Below are 27593 nucleotides of genomic sequence, written 5' to 3' on the forward strand. Positions count from 1 at the left end.
GTCTGATACAATATCTGCGCCGCTGTCATGACCTGCAGTGCAGTGTCGCAGACTGCCACGGACCACGGGCAGACGTGAGTCGTGACCGCGCACCCCGCCGCCGCTCAGTGCCAGTGTCCCGGCTGGTCTGTGTTCGTCTCACGGTGACCAGGCTCGGGCACTGCAGACTAGTCGTCTTATATAGACCTGCACGGCGTCTCGACGGCAGCACAGTGAACTCGGCGGCTCGGAATCACGGATCTCCGCGGCTTGTATCTTCTCCGTCTCTCGCCTCTGAGTATAGGTGACATCGCCAGGACCGAGGTCAGGTCACAGTACATACCTGCGTACTGACCTGAGGCTCCCGTGGTTACCGTTAGTGCCGTAACGGCGGGCTGCCCCTGACCGATCGCGTCCAACGTCACCATGGGGAGCTCAAAGTGGCGAGTTCCAAAATCGCCTTACACTCCGCCTCCTACCAGGTAAGTGCCATGTCGCATCTTGGTTTGTTCTAATCTAACCAGTATTTAATAATAAATAACCCATTAGGGGAAGCGGGGGTAACACCGCCCCCCTAAGCTTTTCGCCAAAATGAGAGAATATGTGTGAAGTCTCTTGGTAGTTATTGTTTTGGTTACAATATTTAAACATTTTCTCACGTGTTTTAGGTACTTATTTTGCATGCTCCTAAAAGGTTTTCATGTATCACGACTTTTAAAAATACCTTGCATATTTGCTGCCTACAAATTGTGTGGGTAACCCCGCCACCGGTGTTGATGTTAACCCAACCCATTCCTACGAAAGCTTTTAATTGTTCAGAGATCGTGTGCGATGAGTTTCCTGTCGGTAAGTGGTAATTTTCGCAAATAATCGGTAATGGACACCTAAATAGGTATAGGTTCATCAGCTGTTTGCCAGTTTTATACAGCTGGCAAGTGCTTGGTCGGGATGCATGAAAAATATAAAGTAAAAAATCAAATAAGCTGCTTATTCCCGACTTAGGAACATCTACGAACATAAATAAAGCGTGTCTTTGGAGTTTCATCACTTATCACGCTACAAACAGGAAACACCGCAACCTCAATTGGGGTAACACCGCCACGGGGTGGCGGTGTTCCCCAATAAGTGATCACAAGCAAAAATCGCCAGCGGTAAGAATGTAGGGTGAATAGGTCAAAAACGCCCCCCTTAAGCGCGAAACCTTCTGACACTCAACCCAACACAGTTTACTTAAACCTTTGGGCACCATCATGTAGCTCATTCTTTTTACTACGTTTTGAGACCAAGAAAAGACACCTGCGTGTGGTATTTAACCCCCCAAAAAGGTTTTCGCATACCCTTGCAAAAGGGCGTTTTGCCCCGTACCCTGGGTAATACGCCCACACCCATGTGCAAAGCGCCCCCACCCCATCTATCAACAGAAAATGATGAACATGGCAGAACTTGACGTCATTCTGACGTCATTTGTGGTCAACCTATCATAGCCTTTGGAATAAAATTTTGTTGCAATGTGTAAAATGGATGCCCGGAGGAGTCCTGAAAGTTTGGTGACGATATCTGCAGTCGTTTAGGATATATCAGCAAAAAAGGACAGGGAGAGGCCTTTTCGGCCCCGACCTACAGGGCGCTACCCTGCACTCTCACCACCGTGCAAAACGCCCCCTTTCAGAAAACTGGGGGCGTCTTGCCCCATGCATCGAGTAGGCGTCTTGCCCCATCCACTCCATTTCCGGTCAACAAAATATTGACAAAAAACGCGCCACTAACGCCGCAGCATAATATATTCAACAGAATGACAATAAAACGCAGTTTTGAGTGATGTGCACAATAGCAAGGTTTGTGATATAAAGAGGGCATCAAAATATTAGGAATCTTCTGCAAAAACAACAAAAACAACATCCAAAACCAACATCAGCACCTACCCACGCTGCTCCTCAAGACTCAGAACCGGAAATAGAGACCTACGTAAACAAGCAGCTGACTGTTCTGAAAGACAGGATAAAACACCTATCCGTCGATAAGAAATACGATTTTTTTAGGGGAGGCGTTTAACCCAGGGGTGCGTTTTCCCCACAGTTACCCTACTACACGGTTCAAGCAAACTTATCTTACTGGACAAAGCCGATCAGTTATTTTTCGATGTAATCAAGTAAATCAAAATGAGTCTCTACTTAAAGGGACCCTCCCACCTTCAAAAAAGTTTATGAATTGGCATGAAAGTGATGTCGCACGGTTCAGAAAGAGCGAAAACGAATATCTACCAAATTTCACCGAAAAATATTCACCGGTTTTCAAGATATTAGACTTTTACTTTTGTTTACTTTTTTGGGATCTCCGCTGTTTCTAGCGACTTGATTTTAGAGGTGCGGCGTTTGCGGCAGATGTTGCGCGCAAATAGCATATACCACCGCGTGCTACAAAACGTTTTAGTCAAACATTTAAAAATCGTTAGATATTTGCGCTGACGTCACACATTCAGAGGGGTATTCCTAAGCATTAGCCCCTCTGAATCAAAATGCTGCAATTTTGAAATTCAATATTTCCGATTTAAGGCATTTCTCGATGTTGTGAGTGCCGAAACCGGTAATTGTGAGCCAGGGACCCCATTTTGGCTATCTCAACTCAAATCTAATGTTAAGGTGGGAGGGTCCCTTTAAAGACATTCAAAAGTGCTCCCAACTCCTCGAATTTTTATAAGAGAATGTGCATTTTTCTTTAAATGCCCACATTGAGCTTCGATTACACTGAAACACCGGAACACAAATCAGAAGACGCTTACCTTCGTGCGGTCAATAGGAAATAACGGATTTTTACACTTCACATTTCATACTTTCGCCGCCAGATGGGGTGGCGGCAGGGCCTCGTCTAACATGTTAACTGGGGGGGCAATTGCCTCCCCAGTCGAGCGGATTGCCCCCCCCCCCCAGTGGCCAACATTTGCCCCCCCAGTCAAAACGTGAACTGCACAAAATTACCTTCCCTGCAATACGTTTTTGTTAGGAGTCTTACATGGATTTAACGAGAAACATTATTTGTTCAAAAACTGTTCATACCTACTCCATGACTACGGGAAAAGCCAGAGTTTTATGATCTATAGAGCTGAGTACCTACTGTGATTCTGTGACTTTGCTACTGTGATTCAAGTAGCAAATTGTCAATTGGCAGCTGACCAGTGACCCAACTCGTGTTTGCGCCCCCCCCCCCCAATCAATCAAACGCCCAACATGGATAAGTATGCTTATCACTGTCTGGTGGGGCAATGTGAGGGGGTAACACATTAATCTTAACTCTCGCCCGTATTGGTGTTTTTCCAGCCGCGAACGTATAGGGAGGGAGGGGGGGGGGGGCGTTGGACCTTGCCCCTTGCCGTTTCGCCCCTGATCGAGCTAGAGCTTCGCGGAGAAAACCACCGTGCTGCCCGTCACGAGAGGAAGCCGATGATACCTCATTTTAAGGTCGTAAGTCATCGGTTGACCTTCCAGGTCAGGTCAATGACCCAAAAGTCGGGAAACTCGCGGGACTTATTACAGCGTCGTAAAGGGTGGCTGTTATTTTTAGTCGGGGTGCTGATCACGAATATCATGTTAGTTATGATCATAGATAATGTCTTCATGCATTTAGGCCAGGTCGGGTCAGGTCAGGTCAGGCCAACCAGTAAGGGTTTTGCCGGGTATTCGTAGTAGGTGGCAACCGCCTCTGGCTCTGACAGCTTCAAAACATGTTACGAAGGCACCAAAACTACTTCGTAAATGTTCAAATGGTTGCTAAATTCGAATTCAGCTCCAAAAACTGGCCTAGAATCATGTAAAACTCGAAAAAGTGAACCGAAGTCATCAAAGGTCAATGACCTGACCAGACCTCCCGGTGACCTTGACGCCCACCCTAATGCATGGGAGAGCAATATCTAACTTACTATTCCAACAGAATCCGTCTGTGAGTCTGTGAGTCTGTGTGTCCGCACATCGTGTAGTGGGTTCAATTAACCTCGCCTACAAGGCAGACGGTATGTCGTAGGAAGTTGAAAGTTGCACACCTTATAGGTGACAGAGCGGGTCAGCGCCTTTTCTAGGTTTCGGCTCGCTGGGGTGCACGGTTCGCGCGTGGGGCGCGCTGGAAGAACGCCAATGAAATTTTGATCGGTTCGTAGATCTTCATTGAGAGCCGGGGTCGACAAACTTTGTGGACTAAATGCATGCCGATCGGTGGCGGGTGCCTCGCATTGGCGGATGGGCAAGTTTTTAATTTGAATGAAAAGTGGCGAGATAATGTATAGATTATAAAAATGCACCGTGAAAGGTGACCAAGTATAAAAATGCACCGTGTTTGCCGCAATGCGTCACATTGGTGACAAGGCGTCATTTTTGCCGCAAATCGCACGGTTTTGTCAAATATGGTCCGATAAGGGTACAATTTGTTGCCAGGATACATGCTCAGCCAACAGGTTCAGATGCGCCGCGTTTGTCGCAATGCGCCACATATGCCACAAAGCGCCATTTCCGACAAATACGATTAAGCGTAATGGAATGGCACGAATAGGGGCAGGGCTGGGAACACTTTAAGTCTGATATTTAAGTACTGATTGGATCCAATTATTCTGTGACCTGACATGACCCGGCGGTGTTGGTAGGGGGGTAGGGGTAGGGGTAGGGGTAGGGGTAGGGGTAGTGGTAGGGGTAGGGGTTGGGGTAGTAGTAGGGGTAGTAGTAGGGGTAGTGGTAGGGGTAGTGGTAGTGGTAGTGGTAGATGTAGTGGTAGGGGTAGGGGTAGGGGTAGTAGTAGGGGTAGTGGTAGGGGTAGTGGTAGGGGTAGTGGTAGAGGTAGGAGTAGTGGTAGGGGTAGGGGTAGGGGTAGTGGTGGAGGCAAAAGTAGAACAGTGGCCCGGGCTGATCCGATCGGACGAGAGGCGACCTATGTGACCTGGCCTGACCTAAAGTGACCGGGGCTGACCCCTTTGGCCCATCTTGACCCCGTATCAGCGAAATTTCATCCAACAAAGCCCCCAGAACAGCTCTTTTTTCTCTTCACATTTCCGTCCATATCTATGTATGCTTCTAGCCAACATATCGATTTGAAACGAACACCATTCGAAAGCAAATTGGCTGGTGCCGCAATTTTCTCCTACCACGCAGCAAAGCAAGTGGCGCAGCCGCTTGTCTAACTTACTATTCAAACAGAATCCGTCTGTGAGTCTGTGAGTCTGTGTGTCCGCACATCGTGTAGTGGGTTCAATTTGTTACGGCTACAGGGCAGACGGTACGACGTAGGGGGCTGAAATTTGCACACCTTATAGGTGACAGAACGGGTCAGCGCCTTTTCTAGGTTCCGACTCGCTGGGGTGCACGGTTCGCGCGTGGCGCGCGCTGGAAGAACGCCAATGAAATTTTGATCGGTTCGTAGATCTTCATTGAGAGCCGGGGTCGACAAACTTTGTGGATAAATGCATGCCGATCGGTGGCGGGTGCCTCGCATTGGCGGATGGGCAAGTTTTTAATTTGAATAAAAAGTGGCGAGAGAATGTGTTGATTTTCCGTTCGATGGAAACAGTTTGTGATACGATTTTACAAATTCACCGCGTTTGCCGCAATGCGCCACAATTATCTAAGGGCGTCATTTTTGCCGCAAATCGAACAGTTTTGTTAAAAATGGTCCGATATGGGCGCAATTTGGTGCAAAGATGCATGCTCAATCAGCGGGTGAAAATGCGCCACGTTTGCTGCAATGCGCCACATTTGTCACAAAGCGCCATTTTCGACAAAATCGAGTAAGGGTAATGGAATGGCACGAATAGGGGCAGGGCTGGGAACACTTCAAGTCTGATATTTTAGTACTGATTGGATCCAATTATTCTGTGACCTGACATGACCCAGCGGTGTTGGTAGGGGTAGTGGTAGGGGTAGTGGTAGGGGTAGGGGTAGTGGTAGGGGTAGTGGTAGGGGTAGGGTAGGGGTAGGGGTAGTGGTAGGAGTAGTAGTAGGGGTAGGGGTAGTGGTAGGGGTAGTAGTAGTGGTAGGGGTAGTACATAGTAGGGGTAGTAGTAGGGGTAGTGGTAGGGGTAGTGGTAGGGGTAGTGGTAGGGGTAGGAGTATGGGTAGTAGTAGGGGTAGATGTAGTGGTAGGGGTAGGGGTAGGGGTAGGGGTAGGAGTAGGGGTAGTGGTAGGGATAGTGGTAGGGGTAGTGGTAGGGGTAGTGGTAGTGGTAGGGGTAGGGGTAGTGGTAGAGGCAAAAGCAGAACAGTGGCCCGGGCTGATCCCAGCAGACGAGAGGTGACCTATGTGACCTGGCCTGACCCAAAGTGACCGGGACTGACCCCTTTGACCCGTATTGACCCCGTATCACCCAAATTTCATCCAACAACGCCCTCAGAACAGTTATTTTTTAAATTCTCTTCACATTTCCGTCCATATCTATGCTTCTAGACAACACATCGACATGAATCAAACACCATTCGAAAGCAAATTGGCTGTTGCCGCAATTTAATTATTATGTGACCTGACATGACCCAGTGGTAGGTAGTGGTAGTGGTAGGGGTAGTGGTAGTGGTAGGAGGTAGGAGTAGGGGTAGGGGTAGTGGTAGTTGTAGGGGTAGTAGTAGGGGTAGGGTAGTAGTAGGGGTAGTGGTAGGGGTAGTGGTAGGGGTAGTGGTAGGGGTAGGAGTATGTGTAGTAGTAGTGGTAGGGGTAGGCGTAGTGGTAGTGGTAGATTTAGGGGTAGGGGTAGTGGTAGGGGTAGTGGTAGGGGTAGTGGTAGGGGTAGTGGTAGGGGTAGGGGTAGTGGTGGAGGCAAAAGTAGAACAGTGGCCCGGGCTGATCCCATCGGACGAGAGGTGACCTATGTGACCTGGCCTCACCCAAAGTGACCGGGGCTGACCCCTTGACCCGTCTTGACCCCGTATCAGCCAAATTTCATCCAACAAAGCCCTCAGAACAGTTCTTTTTTAAATCTCCTCACATTTCCGTCCATATCTATGCTTCTAGACGACACATCGATTTGAATCGAACACCATGCGAAAGCAAATTGGCTGGTGCCGCAATTTTTTCTTACCACGCAGCAAAGCAAGTGGCGCAGCCGCTTGTCTAACTTACTATTCAAACAGAATCCGTCTGTCTGTGAGTCTGTGTGTCCGCACATCGTGTAGTGGGTTCAATTAACCTCACCTACACGGCAGATGGTACGGCGTAGGGGGTTGAAATTTGCACACCTTCTAGGTGACGTCACGGGTCAGCGCCTTTTCTAGGTTTCGACTCGCTGGGGTGCACGGTTGGCACGTGGCGGGCGCCGGAAGAACGCCAATGAAATTTTGATCGGTTCGTAGCCCGATCTTCACTGAGAGCCGGGGTCGACAAACTTTGTGGACTAAATGCATGCCGATCGGTGGCGGGTGCCTCGCATTGGCAGATGGGCAGGTTATTAATTTGAATGAAAAGTGGCGAGAGAATGTGGTGATTTTCATTCAATGGGAACAGTTGATGATACAAGTATAAAAATGCACCGCGTTTGCCGCAAGGCGTCACATTGGTCACAGGGCGTCATTTTGCCCCGAATCGCACAGTTTTGTCAAATATGGTCCGATGTGGGTGCAATTTGGTGCAAAGATGCATGCTCATCCACCGGGTAAAAATGCGCCGCGTTTGCCGCAATGCGCCACTTTTGTCACAAGGCGCCATTTCCGACAAACTCGACTAAGGCTAATGGAATGGCACGAATAGGAGCAGGGCTAGAAGCACTTTTAAAGTCTGATTTAAAAAAAAGTTAAATGGATCCAATTATTATGTGAGCTGACATGACCCAGTGGTAGGCAGTGGTAGTGGTAGGGGTAGGGGTAGTGGTAGTGGTAGGGGTAGGGGTAGTAGTAGTAGTAGTAGTAGTAGGGGTAGGGGTAGGGGTAGGGTAGTGGTAGTGGTAGGAGTAGTGGTAGGAGTAGTGGTAGGGGTAGGGGTAGTGGTAGGGGTAGAAGTAGGGGTAGGGGTAGTGGTAGGGGTAGTAGTAGGGATAGTGGTAGGGGTAGTAGTAGGGGTAGTGGTAGAGGTAGGAGTATGGGTAGTAGTAGTGGTAGGGGTAGTGGTAGTGGTAGATGTAGTGTTAGGGGTAGGGTTAGGGGTAGTGGTAGGGGTAGTGGTAGGGGTAGTGGTAGGGGTAAGGGTAGGGGTAGTGGTAGGGGTAGTGGTAGGGGTAGTGGTGGAGGCAAAAGTTAAACAGTGGCCCGGGCTGATCCCATCGGACGAGAGGTGACCTAGGTGACCTGGCCTAACCCAAAGTGACCGGGGCTGACCCCTTTGACCCGTCTTGACCCCGTATCACCCCACTTTCATCCAACGAAGCCCTCAGAACAGTTTTTTTATTCTCTTCACATTTCCGTCCATATCTATGCTTCTAGACGACACATCGATTTGAATCGAACACCATTCGAAAGCAAATTGGCCGGTGCCGCAATTTTTTCCTACCACGCAGCAAAGCAAGTGGCGCAGCCGCTTGTCTATATTACTATTTGAGGAGGGTGCGTCTGTCCGTTACCGAGGTCCCGACTTGGTGGTGCTTTGCGTGGACTACATGCCAGACCGTTGCACCTAGCGCGGTGAAATTTGCACAGCTTATAGATCAAGGATGCGCGACGTGCCTTTGAGGGGTCTCAGCTCGATCGGATTGATAGGGAGCGCGTGGCGCGTGCTCAAAAAGTGCAAATTCGCGTCATAGACTTTACATGTATAAATCGGCGTGCGAAATCGGGCGAAAACGGCTAATTTTGGCCGACACGGGTCCGGTCCCCGTGCAATATCTTGGTGACCAGGGGCCCGATCGGCACGAGGAAAACAGCATCGTGTAGATAATTTAACGGGCTATCGAATGGTGTGTGTTGCAGGGGATGGCACGCGCCACGTGCACCAGTGAGAGCACTTTTATGTGGAAAATTGACGTTTTGGACGGATTTTGGAATTGATTTTATTTTTAGGTGACCGTTAAACGGAGCGAGTTGGAATAACGCCTGTTGGCAAGAGAAATGTACCGCCTCTGATATAAAAATTGTGAAAAGCTGATTGATCCAAATCAAGGTGGTACAAATCACGGGAGAAAATGGTGTTTGTCAATTTTGTGTCACTTTATAAATCACACGGGTTTTGCTCCATGATCTGATATCTCTGGCAATTAAAAATGGCACTGTTGGAAAGAGCATTCAATTCTGTCCAATATTCACTCTTCATTTTTGCATGACGGGCAACAGTATCCTTAAAAATGCAAATGTTCCAAACCATTACATTGTCATTTTGAGCGAAATTCATCGATGGTCCTCAAAAGACTTCACGCCAGTTTTCGAATCATTCTAAAGTAGAACGCATGATAATACGACACGGGCACCTCGGTGCGATGTATCTTTTTTTGTTTTATTACAAAATGCTCGGCCGTCAAAAAGCAATCGAACGAAATGGATACCAGCCAAATCGACACAGACCAATTCAATACCCACAGGTCACAAATAGCCCTTCTTCGCGTTGCGGAGCACGCGGGTAACCCTAGTCATATTCCATGTTTGAACGCTTGAAACCACGAAAAGACTGTAAACGCGCGGCTAATGCGAGCCGACATATGTACGCCAAATCGCGATTCCGGTCAAATATGGTCTCGAAAAGTAGGTCACAGGTCAAAGGTCATTACGGTCAGGGTCATGACATTTTCAGAGTAGGTGTAAAATTGACTAACGCGAGGGTACTGAAAGTTTCGTCGCGGTCAGCCGCTAAAAGGTCAGCCGCTTTTACGTGAGCTATTCTTGAAAAACCGAGGGGGTCCGTTCGACCTTCCCCCTATACGAGCATGGCTCGGATTGCCTTTTTTTGTTTTTTGTTTAAAAAAATCATGGTCTCAGGTGTGACGAAAAAATAAGTGGCCTAAATCCGTTGAGAAAACAGGATTTGGGGGTACCCTAGGTTTGGGTCCTTCAGTCTCTGCCCCCCCAGTGAAAATTCCTTAGACGAGGCCCTGGGCGGTGTTTCCCACAGTGGCGGTGTTACCCCCGCTTCCCCTAGCATCTACACCTAAGCAAAACAATTTTTATTAGCGTTATTGAATAAATGTTGGCATGAAACTCACCTTGATCGAAGCCACTCGCTTATTTCTGATCTATGCTTCGTCAACCAACAATAAGCCGACAGCCAGCTTCACGGCCGAAACACTTGTTCATGGGTATAATTGGGCAAAGCCTATCTGGATTGGGTCGGCACTCGGCAGGCCGGTGGTTAATCCAACACGGCCGCCGTATCATGCGTGCCCCCTCCCCTCCCCCTGTACCGCTGTCGCTCGCCCCGGCACCAAATACGTGTTACGTCAATCACACCTTATCTGGACCAGCTGAGCCGGTCTGGGCACGGCTCAAATACGGACGGGCAGCTGCATCTGCCGACACTGATCGGATTGTAAACGGGCGCACTCTCGTTCCATGGGGCTTCCTCAGGTGGGGTGCGGGGGATAGGCTCTCCATGTGATTGACAGGATGAGATTTCACACAGGTGGTATCTCACTTCGACAGGGTATAAGAGCGCGGTGGTCGTTGATATCGTCACACTTTAACGACCTGTTCGCTGCAGTAACCCTCGAGGTATCGGCTATGGCACGATCGGTTATTACCCTTTTCATGCTGGCTGCCGTGCAAGCGAAGCCATCCATTCTTCCCCGCTCGGAGACAATTCCTGACACCTCCGTCCCTCCTATACCGCTTCCTCGCTTCGGAGACTCAACAGACCCTGTTCTCCTGCCGCGTCAGTCGGGTACTGAGCTGGTCAGAGACACTGCCGTCGCTGGTGAGACGCTCCTCTCCGCTAAGAACGGCACCGCTCTCTCCTCTAACCACCCTATCCGGTCCCTGGACAGCAGCGTACCCTCGCCGACCCCGTACGGCAGCCTGCGGGGGCAGTGCTGCGGCCTGGCGCGCCGCTCCACCCGTATTGTCGGCGGCGTGGAGACGGAGGTGCGCGAGTACCCGTGGCAGGCGGGCCTGGTCAGCGCCGGCGACTCGTGGATCTGGTGCGGCGGCACCGTCATCAACGACCGCTACGTGCTGACGGCGGCGCACTGCACGGTCGGCCGCTCGGCGGACCGGCTGGAGGTGCTGCTCGGCGAGCACGCCATGTTCCTGGCGGACGGTGAGCGGCGCGTGGCCGTGGCGGCCGTCACCGAGCACCCGCGCTACCGCTCCGTGGACACCACCGGCTACGACTTCTCGCTGCTGCGGCTGGCCCAGCGGCTCGACTTTGCCGCGCTGGGTGGCCGGGTGGCGCCCGCCTGCCTGCCGGCCGGCGGCGAGTTCGTCGGCGTGGAGGCCATAGTCAGCGGCTGGGGCACCACGTCCGCCGGAGGTCCGCAGCCGGACGCCCTGCATGAGGTCACCGTCCGAACCCAGAGCAACGCCCAGTGCAGCGCCGCCTACAGGCAGGTCAACCCGAGCATGCTGTGCGCGGCCGTCTCTGGCGGCGGTAAGGACGCCTGCCAGGGCGACAGCGGCGGCCCGCTGGTCACCGAGGTGGCCGGCCGCTACTCGCTCATCGGCGTGGTGTCGTGGGGCATCGGGTGTGCGCGTCCCGACTACCCGGGCGTGTACGCGCGCGTCACGGCCGCCGCCGACTGGATCCGACTTAACACGGCCGACGCCTCGCTCTGCTAACAAGTGCCTCACACCGCGGACGGTGTCGGGTTTGAGGGCGTGCCCCGGGCCTCTGCTTCGTTACAATGGGTGGAATTAAACACCTCAGGGGCACATACGGGTTCAGCGGCACGCTCGGATTTCCAGTGCACGGAATGACCTCGGACGTAAAGCGATTGTGAATGTTTATTGTTTACGGTTGGATCTTATGCGCATGGGTCTCAACTTCAGGAACGAGGCCTGTAATCGTCTTTCTGAATGACCATTTCCTTCCGCGTCTATGGCTTGGACTGCTCATGGGATTTGCATCTTATGAATTTCATGTGCGTGCTAGGGCGTTTTTATTTTTCTATAAATCGCTGTTGTTGCCGTTTTACTTATGTCGCTATATGGATGATTATTATTGAATACAACTGATGAAAATTGGATATTGCTAAGGCGCGTGGTTGCAGCCTGCAGATGGCTAGGCCTTAGGCATGTAACATTTTCTTGCAAGTCGCAAGTCACTACAACGAGAGACGAGTTTACTCATGATGATAACGAATTTAAAGGCTTCTGAACGGACCAAGGAAGGTGAATCAATACCTACGGCTTGCAACTATAATAGCAAGGCTGCATGACTAGTCTGGCCCTGTATGAATCGCAGTCTGACTGACCGGTATAGAACATGATCCGGGCTCAACTGTCAGCTGTGACCATTGGACATCGGTGATTTATTCCCTCAGCGGTCAAGCCATCCACAGCAGAAGCAATAACAAACAATTCCGGAGCGGAGAGCGGGCCGAGCAGAGGCGTGCATAGAGCAGCGGCGCGAGCGGCGGACGCTCGCACACGAGAGCAGCGACCCCCAGGCTGGTTCCGAACCCTGATGGGGACAACGCGCCCACCCACAGTGTCTGGCCTGGACCGTCTGACGGCTATCGACGTCCACCAGCTGAGAGCCGGACACTGGTCAGGGTCGCAACAGTACCTGCATCGCATCGGCAAGAGCCCCACACGGCAGTGCGACGCCTGCAATGAACGAGCATGCGGCGGAGCCCTCTGCCCACTCTGTAAGGAGGAAGCCGACACCCCAGATCACATTCTGTTGCGGTGCCCAGCGCAGATGGGGCTTCGGTTCCGCCTGACGGGAAGCATACACGCCCCAACCAGAGAGACTGCAAGGAGCACAAGTTACATCGCGGCCATGGCGGCCGCGCGCAGAGGGATGCTAAGCCGCGAGGCTTCGCGTCGCTAGACGCCGAGAGGACGAACAACAACAACAACAACAGCAGAGGCGTGACAGTGAACGAGCCGTGCAGGGGCTGGACGTGACATGGAGGGCTAAAGGTCAAAGGGGATCAGTCATAGAAGGACCAAGGGTCAGGGGCCGGGTCAAGGACTAAGGGTCAGGGACTGGTCACAATCAGGGGACTGGCTATTGACGAAGCCCGAAAGATCACAGAAGTCACAGAAGGACCCGATCATAGGAGGACCGAAGGTCAGGGCACCGGTCATAGAATGGCCAAGGGTCAGGGACCGGCCGTACTCAGAGAAGAACCGGTCATTGAAAGACAGAACGTGTTATAGGGTTGGTTATTGGAGGACCAAAGGCCAGAGGGTCTGCGATGGAAGGGCGGTATGGCGACCTGGCGGTGCCAGGTCTGTCGGTATGCGATGTTATGCTGACTCGGCCGGTCGTGCGCCGGGAACAATATCATGGATCGCCTTGTCAGTCCGGGTATACCCGAACCCTGTGTCCTGGCCTCCCGTTCCCGACAAGGCGTGGGCCTAGAGTCAAAAGTTTCACACTTGAATGTCATTCCCATGCATGTCTCCCTCATCTGCGCTGAGCTCGGATAGGTCCGCCGGCGTGCCTTTTCTGTCAGCTTCCTGTGGCCCTGCTCCAAGCCGCCCAGCTTTCAGCGCCGGAAGCACGGCTGACTAATGTTTCTCGCCGGGCCGGAAAGCCGGGCTGACGACACAGCGGTGATACCGGCTGTGAACTTCAGCGGAGCCGGAGTGTGGGCAGTGTGCACCGATACGATGGGCCACTGTGGAACTGCTGGCAGGGCCAGAAGTGGTTCGTGTACTCGTATGTGAATACCACGGCGTGCCGTTTTAGGCTCAGAGGCGAATAATAGTTCTGACAGCTCCCAAACGTCTGACCCGAATATGTCTGGGAGCTATTAGGCATGTCATGTCCGATAATCTTTCGACGTAGAGATGCAGATTTAAAGCCACATCCGGACTGCGTATGAGCACCACCAATGCTCGATAACGTAGCTGCGACATTTAGGAAAATTATTCGGAACAAATGAGTGTCTATTCCTCCACCAAACTATACGTCCATAGATATGCGGGGGCGCCCTGCCGGCAATGTTAGAGGACCGACGACCTCTGTTCCGTCAGTGTCCCCGTCGTTCCTCCCCAGTCAGTCGGTACGGGGCCGAGCTGTCAACGTCAGCCGTGTCGGTCAGTCGAGCCGTCAGTGTCACCCCCCCCCCCCTCCGGTCTCCGCCCTGACCGCCGTGCAGTGCCGTGTCGGCCCCCTTGGCCGCCCGTCAGTACCGCAGTGCGCTCTCGGCCGGCTCCGCTGCCAGCCCCGATTCCGCCTCTGACTGTGGCTCTTGGATTGCTGAGCTTATTGAGAGCCACTTGTGTGACCCTCCGTCGAGATCTCTGGGTCCGCCCCTGACAGTGTGGCGCTGGGATTGTCGAGCTCATTGAAGAACACTTGTGTGACCCGCCGTCGAGCCTGCTGGAGCAGGGGGACGTCGGCGCGGTGTGAGGCACCAGTGCGTATGGCGAGTGTATCGGGAAGTGGACACTAACCTAACGAACGAGCGTTTGTGATACTCGTGTTCAGTGTTCAGTGAGTGTGCATGGGAGGGACGAGCTGTGCGTAACGGTATTCTCGGACTTTGTCATGAGGGAGATAATCGGTCGGATGTGACGCAATCGGGCAGTGACGTGTCGCCCCGGATCAGATTACAGTTGAGCGACAGAGGCTGATCGACGGCGATCGTCGGTCGTCGGACCATTCTGAGATGCTTGTTCAATAGCCCCCGAGACCCGATGTTGGAGTGAGAGCACCATGCGCTGATATTGATATGACCTCCAAGTGCCACATCAAATCCGCCATTCGGAGTCACCCGTAACCTACCAGTGATTGGCACAAACCAGGGATAATTGTGCAGTATGGTGATGGTGCTACGAGGCTCACCGTCGACTCGGAGATAAAGCCTCCATAACCTACGACAAAGACGTGGGAGTAGGACAGAAGCATTTCAGTCACGATCGCTCGGTCCTCGAGAGCAGCTTTCACCATGACCAAGATCCTCGTGACGTAAGTGTGGTGGAAACGTTTTATAGACCCGGTAAATGTGATCATATGTCTGAACGGGCTGATATTAGTGACTTAGCATGTTCCTGTTAGACGTTCAACCTTACTACATCTCCTTTTTTTCTCAGGATGAAGTTGTTTTTAGATCGTTCATCGCCACCAGTAGTTTTGGAATCCAAATTAAAGTTTATTTATTGTTTGAAGTACATAATAACATTTTTGGTGTACGTACCCTATCATTTACGGAAACGGGAAAAGGTTGATTTAACGTTTAATATTTGATTGAAACTTCATTGTATACAAAACATCAAACCTTTTTTTAATATTTGCTCATAAGTGTTCAGCTCAGGTCATATCACCAGACACCAGGTCATGTCAAACACTAACGTTTTGCCCTTCCACTGAATACTAATCGGAAACTTGCGCCAACGACTTCATATTTTGCCTCTGTAAGGTCCTTAAAAGCTTGCAAGTCATCAGTAGTTTTCCGACAATTACAACTCTTAACCCACGCCGAGCCGGGGATGTTTCAAACACCTTTGTGCAGTTTGGCACACCTTTTGATTCATTTTTCTGCACACATGAAATTTTAAGGCCCAGGTCGCCTAAGGTCAGGTCACCAGGTCATGTCAAATGACCTAATCTTTAAAAAAGGTTTTATTGCCTGTCAGACGTCAGTCGTCACAGCTACACTGACTACAGCTGATCAGCAACTTTCAGCGGTCGATAAGAGTGACAGGATGTTCAGAGCCTTCACCTTTGATTTTCGATTGGCGGTAACTTAAAATCTGGTCAATTTATCGATCTCCCCATTGCCAATAGGTACCTAAGTCGAGGGAAAAAATAATGAGCGTCAAGATCAAATTTTCAAATTGACTTTTTAGGAACAAATTTGCTGATTCGATGCCTTCCAACGAAGGAAACACGATGCGGTGAAATAAACATAATGCAAGCCTAGTGTTAAAGGTTATTGAAAAAAAAATCGTTAAAATGTTTGCACCTCTGTGGACTAAACCTTTGACCTTAGGTCAAATCTGAGAGCAGTATACCCATAAAAAGCTTTAAAAGAGCTATACCGAATGCCCTTTCCGCTGCGTAGCTCTGATCGTTCCTGACTTTTGCTTGCAACTTGTCAACGTGTGTCGATATAGGCAAAATTTGACCTTTGCTGACCGCTGGTGACTTCATATTTGACCTGAGCTAAGAATTTGCTGAGCTATTTTCGTTATGCTTTTTGGCGCTCTTTCGAACATCGCTTACCACGTGTCTCTATGTGGTTCAGGAGCCGAGTTAGACGGTGTGCTCAAGCATTCCGTCTAACACGAGGACCGCACCGGCGTCGAGGACGGGCCCGGAGCGGGTTAATAGAGATATGCTAGAGCGATGTAAAGTGCAGTGTTCAGCTCAACCTGGTTCAACCTCAACCTGGTTGGTATGGTTCGACTTATGCACATCATGAACTCTTCCGGTCAGGTTCACCTCAGGTCAAATTGTTACGTTGACATGACAAGGTCAAATTATTCTTTATTTGACGCGTCTCCCATCACCCCTTCAGTGACGATTACGTTCGTGTCATCCCTCGGCAGTCGCTTCACTACTCTGTGCGTATCACCAGGACGGTCCAGTGTGTGGACATTATGGGGACCTTTGGGATATGCTACAATCATGCAAGGCATGAGCCGGCGCTGTGCATTTTCCAGTTGCCATGGGCTCGATTTATGGGACCGGTATCAACTAAGATTGTAAGCGGAAGCATTCACATTCGTCAGTCAATTGTGCGGTTTCGATACCGCGAGTCTTTGTCTTCTTGTTCAATACCGAGCACAGACCGCTGCGATACACCGCACACAAACAAGGTTGTGAGTCGCAATGGAACTCGTTCTTGGAACTGTCAGTGAGAGACACTGGAGTCCGGCCCCGTCTGTCACGTGCCTCCGAGAGACACCTACCACGTGTCTCTGAGACATTGGAGCTCGCTCCAGGCCCCAATATGTCAGTGAGATACCCAGGGAGTCAGTCAAAGCGCCTACACGTTTGTGAAGTGTTGAGGCTCTTTCCAGTCATTGACACGACTGTGAGAACCGGTCGGGGTCTGAGCCGGTGCGCCGTCATGCGCCGAGCCGGCCGTCCAAAGCCAGCGCCGATCGGCTGGACCAGAGCCAGAGCCGCGCCGGCCGGCCTGGAACGGTGCACTGCGGGCCGCGTCCGGTGCGGCAGGTGGCGGTGCGTCAGGTAGGGAGGCCGCCGCCGACCGGCCGGCAGTCGGTCACCTCCGCTGGACGGCGCCGTGACGCCGCGTTAGCCGCTGTGTGAGCGGTGACGTGGCGACGCCCTGTTCGTGGGCATCTCCGCCGGGGTGGGCTGTGTGTGACAGTGGTCGGCGGCCGGTCGATCGGAGGTGGCCGGGACGACCGTCTGTGATCAGTGGCTCCAAGGACACCGGCGCCATGCCGCCGTCCAACCCCAGCAAATCCGAGCGCAAGCACGCGCGCAAGAAGCGGAAGCTGGAGGAGCGTCAGAACTCGTACACGCAGATCACCGACTGGAACGGCGACCTGCCGTCCATCACCACCGAGGCGCCGCCCAAGGCGAGGATCACAAACAGGTACTACACTTGGCGTGTGAAATGACTCTTCAATCTGCCCTTTACACGCCCTCGGTGGCTATTCCCGCGGCACGTGCCCGGTCGGTGTCTTGGTTGAGTGGTCGGATCGGTTTGCGTTTGTGCAAGCTCCGATTCTTCCAGTCGTAAACTATGCAGACCGTCTTAGTTTCTGGATCATGACCTCACCGCAGCCGGCGTGAGGATGAGGTCATGAGCTGCCTTTTGACCTTTAAAGGGAGACTCGATCGTTAACTGTAGTGTACCTATAGTTGTTCCAGTTCAAGACGGGTCGCGGCGTGACACTGTCTGCAATCATTTGAGTTACGAGTTACATTCGGTCGTTCTTAAAACAACATAAGCATCAAGCATGACGAGCAAAGCTGTAAATTTTAGGATTGCGGCCTGTTTCTGGAACAAAACTGAAAATAAACAGTTCATAAGGTAGGTATGTACCAATTATAATACAGGCAGTTGTGTTTGGTCGAGAAATGACCTTTATTGCCGCTATTTTACGCTTTTAACAAGTCCGTTACAGTCGTAGATAATGCCGGCATAAGATGATCAGATTTACCTTGAATTGCTTTCCGATACATGTGCAGGTATTGCAGGCTGCAGCGAGCACAGACATGTAGGTAACATGTTGTCAGTGTTATATCAGCTCAAGCTGAATGCTGCATCGCTCTTTCTCACGGAATGAAGAAGTTGCTGTGATGGAGTCGATGATAAACCTATAGCACTTCTCCCTTTTCCGAATATGTTACTTTGCTTCTGGAGCGGTCGCAGACCATTTGTATCATCTGTAGGGCTGTGATATGGCCATTTACATATATCATATCAGCTACCTACCAGTTTTATGCCAACATTTTGCTTTCGCAGATCACACGTAATGAGTTCGATATACATCGACGCAACCGAGCACGGTGTTACATGATAGCAGGTCCAAGGTAAGCATTTCAATTTAACCAAATCACTATAAGGATACTCTTTGCAAGTCATTAAAGAAGAACATACTCATTTACGGAGGGACCACATTCCACAATAGTACAAACATAACGCATGTAATAACGTTTATCATGACCAGTCGCCATATAACCGTAAATGCCGAGTCAGTATCGAAGTATCACTGAACTTGGGCGTTTGTTTACGGGACTCTCCGTTCCGCTGGCGTCTAGCCACCGTTGGCAGAGGTGCGGTTCTCCAGCCACTGTTTGGGATCTGTTTACCATCAGCCGATCGCTACCTCATCCCTCGGCCTCGCCCCCACACACCACCGTACCCGCCAATTGTCTGCGTGTTTGTCGAGCCCAGAGGACGCGCGCGTGGGGGGACGGCACGGCGGTATTGGGCACGGACCAATAACACATCAATGAACCGATCGCTCACCAACTGCTCGTCGATCGCTCAATGCTTCTCACCACTCGCTCACTACTGCTCACTACTGCTCACCAACTCCTCACCGATCGCTCACCACCGCTCAAAGACCGCTCACCAGCTGCAACTCCTCTATAAAGTATACGCTCACGAGCTGCTCACCCGCCACGTGCAGCAGCTTCTCACCAACTGTTCACCCATCACGTGCGGCGGTCGTGCACCGCCGTCAGCCCGTCACTGGAGGCTGCCGCACCAGCCGTGAGCCGAGCCTGGGAGGGGAGGGGGAGGCGGCGGCTATGGGTGATTCGAGTCTCCGTCCAAAAGGTCCAGTCATCCTGATGGACTCTGTTTGAAATGTGATGATCCACGGTATATATTGTCGGAGAACAGGGCGTTACCACTCAGTCCAGGACTTCCCAACCACGCCATAACGTCGCCACCATGTAAGTCCGTCATTACATGTGTGACGTGTGTGTCTGACTCACAGATCAATTCTAACGGATAGTGCTCGTCTATTTCAAGCAGCCTGCGGTTACTTCCTTGTAATTATTTGTATTGTTTTTTTTTTTTAACCAATAGTTATTATTATGCACTGTTTGATAAAACTTCCAAAAGTGTCATCGTACGTAATTCAATCACTTATTTTTTTATAAGCATCTTTAATTTATTTACTCTACTCACTCACGTGATGACACCATTCGTGCTGTCATGGATTAGACCGTATTATGTCATCCGTGGTGGTCCCTTTAACTTCTGACTTTAGGTGCATGGTTAAGCATCACATTAGTGTACATGTATATCTGAGTGTTTTACCGGTTATAAAAGAAAACACATTGGTTATGTTGTTGCTCTTCACACATATCCATTGCCTACCCTTTCCCCCATGTCAATACTAACTATTTAAAAAGTCAAATTCAAATCTTTAGATTTTGATACTGTCATTGTAGGTAATAGATCATTGACTGTTTGAAAATGCAGCATATTATGCACCTAATGATCTGGCGTTTTGATTTATAAAGTCGCTTGGGATTTCCATTGTAGATATTTTTATTGAAAAGCAGAGCCCTGTCATCTTGGTAAGTGACATTTTTAGCACGTCTCTAATGTCTTACCAAACATGGTCCACCAATCATGCAGTTGGGCTTAAAATGGATACCCCTAGCTGTCTTCGAGATGATAGTGCTGCGCTGTAAACCTGAAACAAATTGACTGTATTTTTGTCTCTCTGACTGCTGGTTCGGTCTGCGTAAAGTCGCCGAAAAAATTCCGGAGTAGGTACAGCCGGCACTGGCTCGTCGATAACGAACTCAATACCTATATGAACGGGCAGTACTGTAATAACGTTCACTGCAAAAGTGTTACGTGTAGTGTGACAACGTGAACAATACCTAAATTTTGCCGGAACTACGAGCATATGTGCTCGGTTTCTACATGCCGATTATCGTATCGACGGGTTAAGGCCATGCGGTACAGCATAACTTCAGGCGCCTACCGATAGTGGGCGCCTGCTATGGGCGGAAATGAATGTAAGAAGGACGTGCGGTACAGCGTAACTTTAGCCGCCTACCGGTGGTGCCATCTATGGGCAGAAATGAACATAAGGCCGTGCGGTGCAGCATAACTTCAGGCGTCTACCGGTGGTGCCATCTATGGGCGGAAATGAACATAAGGCCGTGCGGTGCAGCATAACTTCAGGCGTCTACCGGTGGTGCCATCTATGAGTGGTAATAAACATAAAAGCGTTGCGGTGCAGCATAACTTCAGGCGCCAACCAGTAGTGCAATCTCAGCACACTCAGCACTATGCACATAGCATAGCGCTCGGTGTAAAGCGACAACGACGACAACGTTGTTCGGCACTTGTACATAGTAACTAATGCGGGTCAAATACCGATTACAGATTATTTGTGCACACTATCCAACTTTCATCATTTCATGCAGGTAACTATCAAAGACTTTACGTTTTTCGGGCATCAGCCTTTCATGTAGGTATTCTGGCGGACCTGGGTGCAGGGCTGTGGTCAATCAACTTAATCGTGGTACCCTGGCGGACCTGGGTGGAAGGTCATGTGATCTACTGACGTGAGGACGGTCTAGTGAGGCAGAACGTCCGTTACAGCTCCTCGGCTCCAAAGTCGACACTAGGGGGCCGCTGCTCTGCCGTAAGCGGTCGATAGAATCAATAGCCGCGGTCGCAGTGCTACGAACCTTTCGTGACTCGGCCATGCATTAAACACTTCGCTGACTCCAGTGACATTGTGTCCCGCATTAGCCATATATCATAACTACCAGTAAAAGAAGTTCAAGCAGCTTTGCATTCCACCTACCAGTCACGTCTTCAGTTAAGTAATGAATTAAGTAACGAATGTGTTTACAATAGCGAATATTATCAGCAGTACACTTGAGCATTTGTATAACGCACTTATGAATTACCTAGAAGCAGTTAATAATGTTTGTTCACTCGATGATGCATGAACTGTTAACTGACTCCATGTCCTCGTATAAATTTGATGGTATGAGCAAAGTCTAGAAAATACGCAGCTCATCAAGCTCAGCTTTAAAATCTCTTTTCGTCTTTGACCATCTCCTTTGTGCTTTTCAGGTGTATGGTGAAAAAAGGTCATGTGATACTGCTAGGACTTCTTCTCTTCTTGATCATCACGTCAATTGCACTGTCATTAGCGTTCTGTAAGTACCTTACTGTTCTGCTTGCGATATAGGTACCTATCAATAAATTATATGAACTGCCATACAGGAAGACATGATAATTTGGATAGCATCAATCCTACCAATGGAACAAGATGAAAAGATGACGGGATAAAACAAAAATGAAACGTATATGTTTAGTTCCCTCAGTTTACTGCTTGCTTGACGTAGTCCCGAACCATCCAGCATGACTAACGTCTGTCTGCGTCTTTTGTGACAGGTTTACCAAACCTCAACGGTAATGGTCCTGCAGCGTTCCAAGAGTTGCGACCAGAGCCGTCCTCGACTCCACTTAGAACTTTCCAGAAGGCAGCCATTGCCTCTGACGCCACGGAATGTGCCGAAATCGGAGCGTGAGTGATCGTGACACTATCTCGAATCCGTTTGAAAAGGGAACAAATCTTAGTTTTGCACTAGCGCTTCTTGCTTTTATTCATTTTTTCTTGTAGAATAATGAAGGGTAAGGCGAATGACAATCGCGGAATGTTTGCGAACAATCGCGTCTTCAAACCCAGGTGATTGATGAGCTGAGTGATTTAAACTCTGACGACTGCAGTCAATAGTTAGACCATGCTAGTTAGACTTAGTTTGCGATACCGATTTTCAGTAAAGATATATGCCTATAATGTTTGAAAACTATAATTAAAACTATGATTTTAGCTTTTGAATATTATAAGCTGATTGGACTGTGTATTGCTCCGACAGCGCGATTCTGCGGCGGAACGGCACAGCTGTGGACGCGGCCGTGGCGGCGCTGGTCTGTGTGGGCGTCATCAACACCCAGTCGGCCGGCATCGGCGGCGGCTTCATCATGACGCTGTACGACCGGCGGCAGCGTGAGGCGGCGGCGCTGCTGGCGCGCGAGACGGCGCCGGCCGCCGCCACCCGGGACATGTTCGTCGACGACCCCTCGCAGTCGCAGTACGGTCAGTACGGGATACCGGCGCGGGTCTTGCGGCTGGATCCGCTATTTGGCACAGTCACTCCGCCGTTAGCGTTATACTGATAACTTGTAAAAGATTTGTCAGAGACGTTGTCACCCGTCATTCTTATGCTGGTGCCCAGCGCTCCATGTAATGAAGGCCCGTTGTTCCCGGAGCGTTATTTCCGCCTTTCTTGCGAACTTCATTATGAACTTAACGCTCGACTTTTTGTTCAGAGCTCACAAACCTGGGATATTATGTTTCCTCATTTACCTTCAATTATTGATTGAAGACCGATGCGCACGTTTTGCTTCTTTGTATCAGTAACACTACTGTATCAGAAACAATTTCTACCCCTCTTGAGGTAGTAAACAGCTACTCCCCATCGAACGTTTGACTCTACTACCCATCAAACGTGTGACTGTTGAGCCGACCGTGAACCACCGTGCCCGGTGAGTGTACCCTCTGTCCTGCTCAGTGTACCCCTCTGTGCCGCTCCAGGCTGGAAGTCGGCGGGTGTGCCGGGCGAGGTGGCCGGCTACTGGGCCGCCCACCAGAAGCACGGCCGACTGCCGTGGGCAGAGCTGTTCGAGCCCACCATCAAACTCTGCCGCGAGGGGTACCACGTCAACGGCCACCAGGCCAGCTACCTCAGAGCCAAGACGGATCAACTCATCGTCGACCCAACATTCAAGTAAGCATCAAATAACTCTGGAAAGACGGTTACTGTTGTTACTATCTCAGAAGAGTTCAGGAACTTTTGGTATTCTTTGCAATGAATCGCAAAGTTCGTGATATCAATGAGCGACAGGGTGCCTAGCCTATATTTCTCGTGTCATTTGTCCTTACTTTTCGATTATACCTGGCACGAGACACACGACCAGAACATCACCAAAAGAATGAAATGGTTCCCTAAACATATTCCGAACGACGCTTCAAAACTAGTCTATTGGTGCTGTTTTTGTTTGTTTGTTTTGTTGGGTTAGGCCCTTTCGGTCCAATGAGACCATTTCAGAGCCGGGAGGATGATAGGATATAGGGGGAGACATTGGTCTGGGCAGGCACCCTAGTGAGTCGCCGGGGCTGAGCCCGTCCAAGGACAGGCCACTCAGCCCCAAGGCACTCACTGCACCCGGCTACGGGGTGCGCTCCCTCAGGAGCAGCGGTGCCGCTCCAAGGGAGCAGCCCGCATGAGATAAAGTTGCCTGTCCAGCCCGGAGGGGTTGTGGCGTGGAGGAGAAGGATTTCTGTATCCTGAGGATAGAAGCAGGGAACGGTGTATTGGTGCTGCATCCTATGATCCTAATATGCTTACTGATCATCTTTCCTGGTTCAGCTCTCCCGGCTTTTATCTTGGTCGTTTTTATCTCTTTGACTTTACCTCATACCCCTGAGACCCTTTTCTGCCTCTGCATTACGACGTGGCTCTGTGCCCACCGTCAGGTCCATCTTCTTCAACGAGACGACCGGCGAGCCCAAGAAGGAGGGCGACATTGTGCGCCGGCCGGCGCTGGCAGACACACTACAGGCCATCGCCGACGGTGGCGCCGCCGCCCTCTACGGCGGACAAGTCGGGAAACAGCTGGCCGATGACATCCAGAAGAACGGTGGAATCATTACACTAAAGGACCTGGAGGACTACAGGTGAGCTAACCACTGATGTAGAGCAGATAATATGGACGAGATGGGTGATGGCGATTTATCTGCTTACTGCAAATCATCAAACGGTATTTTACTGACTGATATGCCGTTAGCATGAATGTGAGGATTGGGGATCATTGGAGGCGGCTGCTGTTGAAGATCCGAACTAGTCCTGTTCTCAGATATGTGCAATGATTGCACGGAATTGGATGCCTCGGCCTCCTTTTGAGACTGGATTGTGTGGTTTGGTCAATCAACGGCCTTCATTGGTCCGGACTGGCCGGTGAACACTGATCTAAATATGTGGACTGGTCAATGGTCTACGTGGATTTGCCACTGTCCTGAGTGAATTGATCACTGATCTGCATGGAGTGGCCAATGGCCGCTGGGCTCACTTGCCTGCGAGGCCGGAGTGATCACCTGTCTTTGTCACTGACAATGAGCGGCTGTGTGCGGATGGGTGACGGCTCACCGGTTGCTGTACCGTTCCAGGGTGCGCTGGGTGACTCCGGCCACGGCCCGTCTCAGTGACGGTCTCTCGCTGTACGGAGTGCCGGCCCCCGGCTCCGGGAACCTCCTGACATTCGTTTTCAATATCCTGGATGGCTACCAGTACAGCCAGCACAGACCCCGTGAGTGAATTCGTGACGTGCCACGCACAACATTTTATTTTTGATTGGCAGAACTATTTATATTATACATGTGGTTTGATGCAATGGTTCAAGTAACATACGTTAATGGCGTAATAAGTTTTTAAGCAATTAATCTGTTGAACCTACAACAGGAAACATTTGGCAAACATGCTGACGAGCAGCCTCCGGTTTTCGTCATGTGACAAATACCGGCTTAAAAAAACTGACATATTGTAGAAAGTACCGAAAGGCGATGTCCTTGCAAATAGCATTTAGTTATCTATCGATATCTGTCCTATGTGACAGGTTCAGGCAATGGTATTACATTATTTATTTGCTCAGGAACGGAGGAGCAGCTGAACCTGATGTACCACCGGATAGCCGAGGCGTTCAAATACGCCTTCGCTCGGAGGACGGAGCTCGCTGATCCCGAGTTCGTGGATATTTCTGAGGTAAGACATCGTGTCCTGGTGTTACAGATGAATGAAAGGAAATGCTTTCGTCTTTACTTCGTCTTTTCTTTACTTAGCTGTCTTTAGTTCGTGCTGGATGTGATTGCTGAATGTCATCTATAGTAAATTTCAGCTGCTGACGATACCATTGCTCCCCAGCTGATGGCGAACCTCACGTCCCGCGACTACGCCGAGTACATCCGCGGCCTCATCGACGACTCGCGCACTTTCAACGACCCGGACCACTACGGCGTGGACGTGGCGCCCGTCTCCGACTCGGGCACCGCGCACGTTTCCGTCATCGACGCAGAAGGTAACGCCGTCTCGGTCACCAGCACCGTCAACCTGCACTTTGGCGCCAAGGTGATCTCGCCCAGCACGGGCATCCTGCTCAACGACGAGATGGACGACTTCTCCACGCCCGGAATGAAGAACTACTTCAACCTGCCGCCGTCACCGAGCAATTTCATCAAGCCAGGTGAAATGGGGCGGGGTCTATCGCCTGAGAGGTAACTAAATTTGACCTTCAAACAGACATAGTTCGTCAAACATTTCGCTCTGTTGCATGATGATTATAATTCACGTGTTGACTGTTTCACCGAGTCGATATTCTGAACCATTTCCGTGTTCTTTGTCTGCCCACAGGGAAGATGATGGTGTCGTCCATGTCTCCGTCTCTGTTTGTGGATCCGTCCGGAGACATCCGCCTGGTGGTGGGCGGCGCGGGCGGATCGCGCATCACCACCGCCACCGCCCTGGTCAGTCGACTGCCGATGGCGTGGTCATAGAGATCTCATAGGTTCAGGATGTTAGAGGAGCTTGTCAGACAGCTTATGCTGTATGTATTATCTTTATGAATATTATGACAGGGATACATTGGGACCGTGATCATCTTTGCAGTATAGGCGTAGAGGATAAAAATGTTAACAAAAGTATGACTTGCACTGGATAGCATCTTGGGCTCTACAGCTTGAATCATGCCGGATGCGAATTTTCCGTAATGGATAATTATGTATCTGTGCGATTTTACCGCAACCATGGCCGTTTTCAGGTTGCGTTCCGTCACCTGTACCTGGATGAGGACGTGAAGACGGCCAACGATTTCCCGAGGTTCCACCACCAGCTGTTCCCCATGACACTCAACTATGACGAAGGCTTCCCTCCGGTGAGTGAACGGAGCGAACACATACGAATACCTCAGACGTGGTGCAATTCGGTACCTACAGCGGAATAGTAAAAGGGTCATTGAACAGGGAGTGATTGTTGATATCAGATCGGACACCCTTCATGATTCATAGCTTTCTTTTAACGGCGCCTGTACTTACCAGTGCTGTTGAGCTCCCTATCCTCGGATACTGAGTACCGACTTTAACCTCATTGCCGCCCTATCTCTGCAGACGACAGTGGCCTACCTCTCCGAGAAGGGACACAACATGGAGCAGTGGAAGCTTCGCGCGGTGGTGCCCGTCCTCAGCCGTCTGAACGGGGTCATCACTGGTAACATGGACTACAGGAAGGGCGCCGGAGACCTGCTGGGCTTCTAAACTCGGCGCAAAAGGGCCATAGTCACCGGCGTGCTCTAAAGCCCCAATAAACAATCTAAGGGACTTGAGCCGGCCGGTGTCAAACGGACCCAGTGTGAGGTGAAGGGCTCGGAGCCAGACTATGACGGCAGGTAGGCCCACGGCAGGGTCATGGTGTCGCTCGCGTAATCACAGACACATCGCGGGTGAAGCGTGGGGGTGCAAGGTGCCTTGTGTGGGTAGGGGAGAGGAAGGTGTATTTACAATTCACGGTCCACCGACAGACTAGGTGAAAGTGCCGATGTCAATGAGTTTATGGACACGACATGATGCTTCGCTGCTGCTCTGTCTTGCTATCATCTGAGATAGTGTGCCGTTCTTCAAATGTTTTCAGATATATGCAATGAGCACTTGGCGAATTGAATATTTTTATCGAACGCAATGCTGGTGAACACCGCCTGGAGCTTCTGTGCACTTTTTTTTCGATGATCTCACGTTTAGCGTCTTTGCCTCTAAGTGCCGTTATGCCGCTACAATTTATCACTTGCCGTTGTCCAGGCTGCTTCCTTGTCCACTGTTCAGCTTCCCCTGCTGCTGTGTAACAGCTGCTGAGGCAAGGAGGCACGGCTCAGTTTATTGTGCCAGTAGTGCTCCAGGAATGCCTGTCGTGAATTGTCGAGCAAACAAAACAAGTGTTGGGCGAGTGAATAAATCGATGCTGCGTGTTTTTAAACGTTATGGGGCTAATCACAGGAACAAATGCAGTTTGTCATTAGAATTGTCAATTATGAAGCTGCTATATCTCGAATT

At 50.6% G+C, this 27593-nt stretch overlaps 2 protein-coding genes across 4 annotated transcripts; both read left to right on the forward strand.

The window, feature by feature from the left end:
• Positions 1-27516, forward strand: LOC122389231 (scoloptoxin SSD14-like). 3 transcript variants are annotated; one of them, XM_043381064.1, is made up of 12 exons: positions 1-461; positions 21509-21594; positions 21833-21965; positions 22318-22538; positions 23037-23229; positions 23979-24179; positions 24669-24808; positions 25151-25260; positions 25420-25738; positions 25906-26018; positions 26312-26425; positions 26658-27516. In XM_043381064.1, exons 1-12 carry the CDS (start codon positions 406-408, stop codon positions 26802-26804), a joined length of 1833 nt encoding a protein of 610 aa, XP_043236999.1. In that variant the 5' UTR covers positions 1-405; the 3' UTR covers positions 26805-27516. The 3 variants fall into 3 exon arrangements, with proteins under 3 accessions (XP_043236999.1, XP_043237001.1, XP_043236998.1); XM_043381066.1 differs by lacking the exon at positions 1-461 and adding an exon at positions 13605-14934; XM_043381063.1 differs by lacking the exon at positions 1-461 and adding an exon at positions 16632-17536.
• Positions 10535-12025, forward strand: LOC122389232 (trypsin-1-like). Its single transcript, XM_043381067.1, has one exon. It carries the CDS (start codon positions 10575-10577, stop codon positions 11625-11627), a length of 1053 nt encoding a protein of 350 aa, XP_043237002.1. The 5' UTR covers positions 10535-10574; the 3' UTR covers positions 11628-12025.
• Positions 27517-27593: the final 77 nt, after the last annotated feature.

The sequence above is a fragment of the Amphibalanus amphitrite genome, unplaced genomic scaffold (assembly GCF_019059575.1).
Source record: "Amphibalanus amphitrite isolate SeventyFive unplaced genomic scaffold, NRLGWU_Aamphi_draft 000349F_arrow, whole genome shotgun sequence".
NCBI classification, from domain to species: domain Eukaryota; kingdom Metazoa; phylum Arthropoda; class Thecostraca; order Balanomorpha; family Balanidae; genus Amphibalanus; species Amphibalanus amphitrite.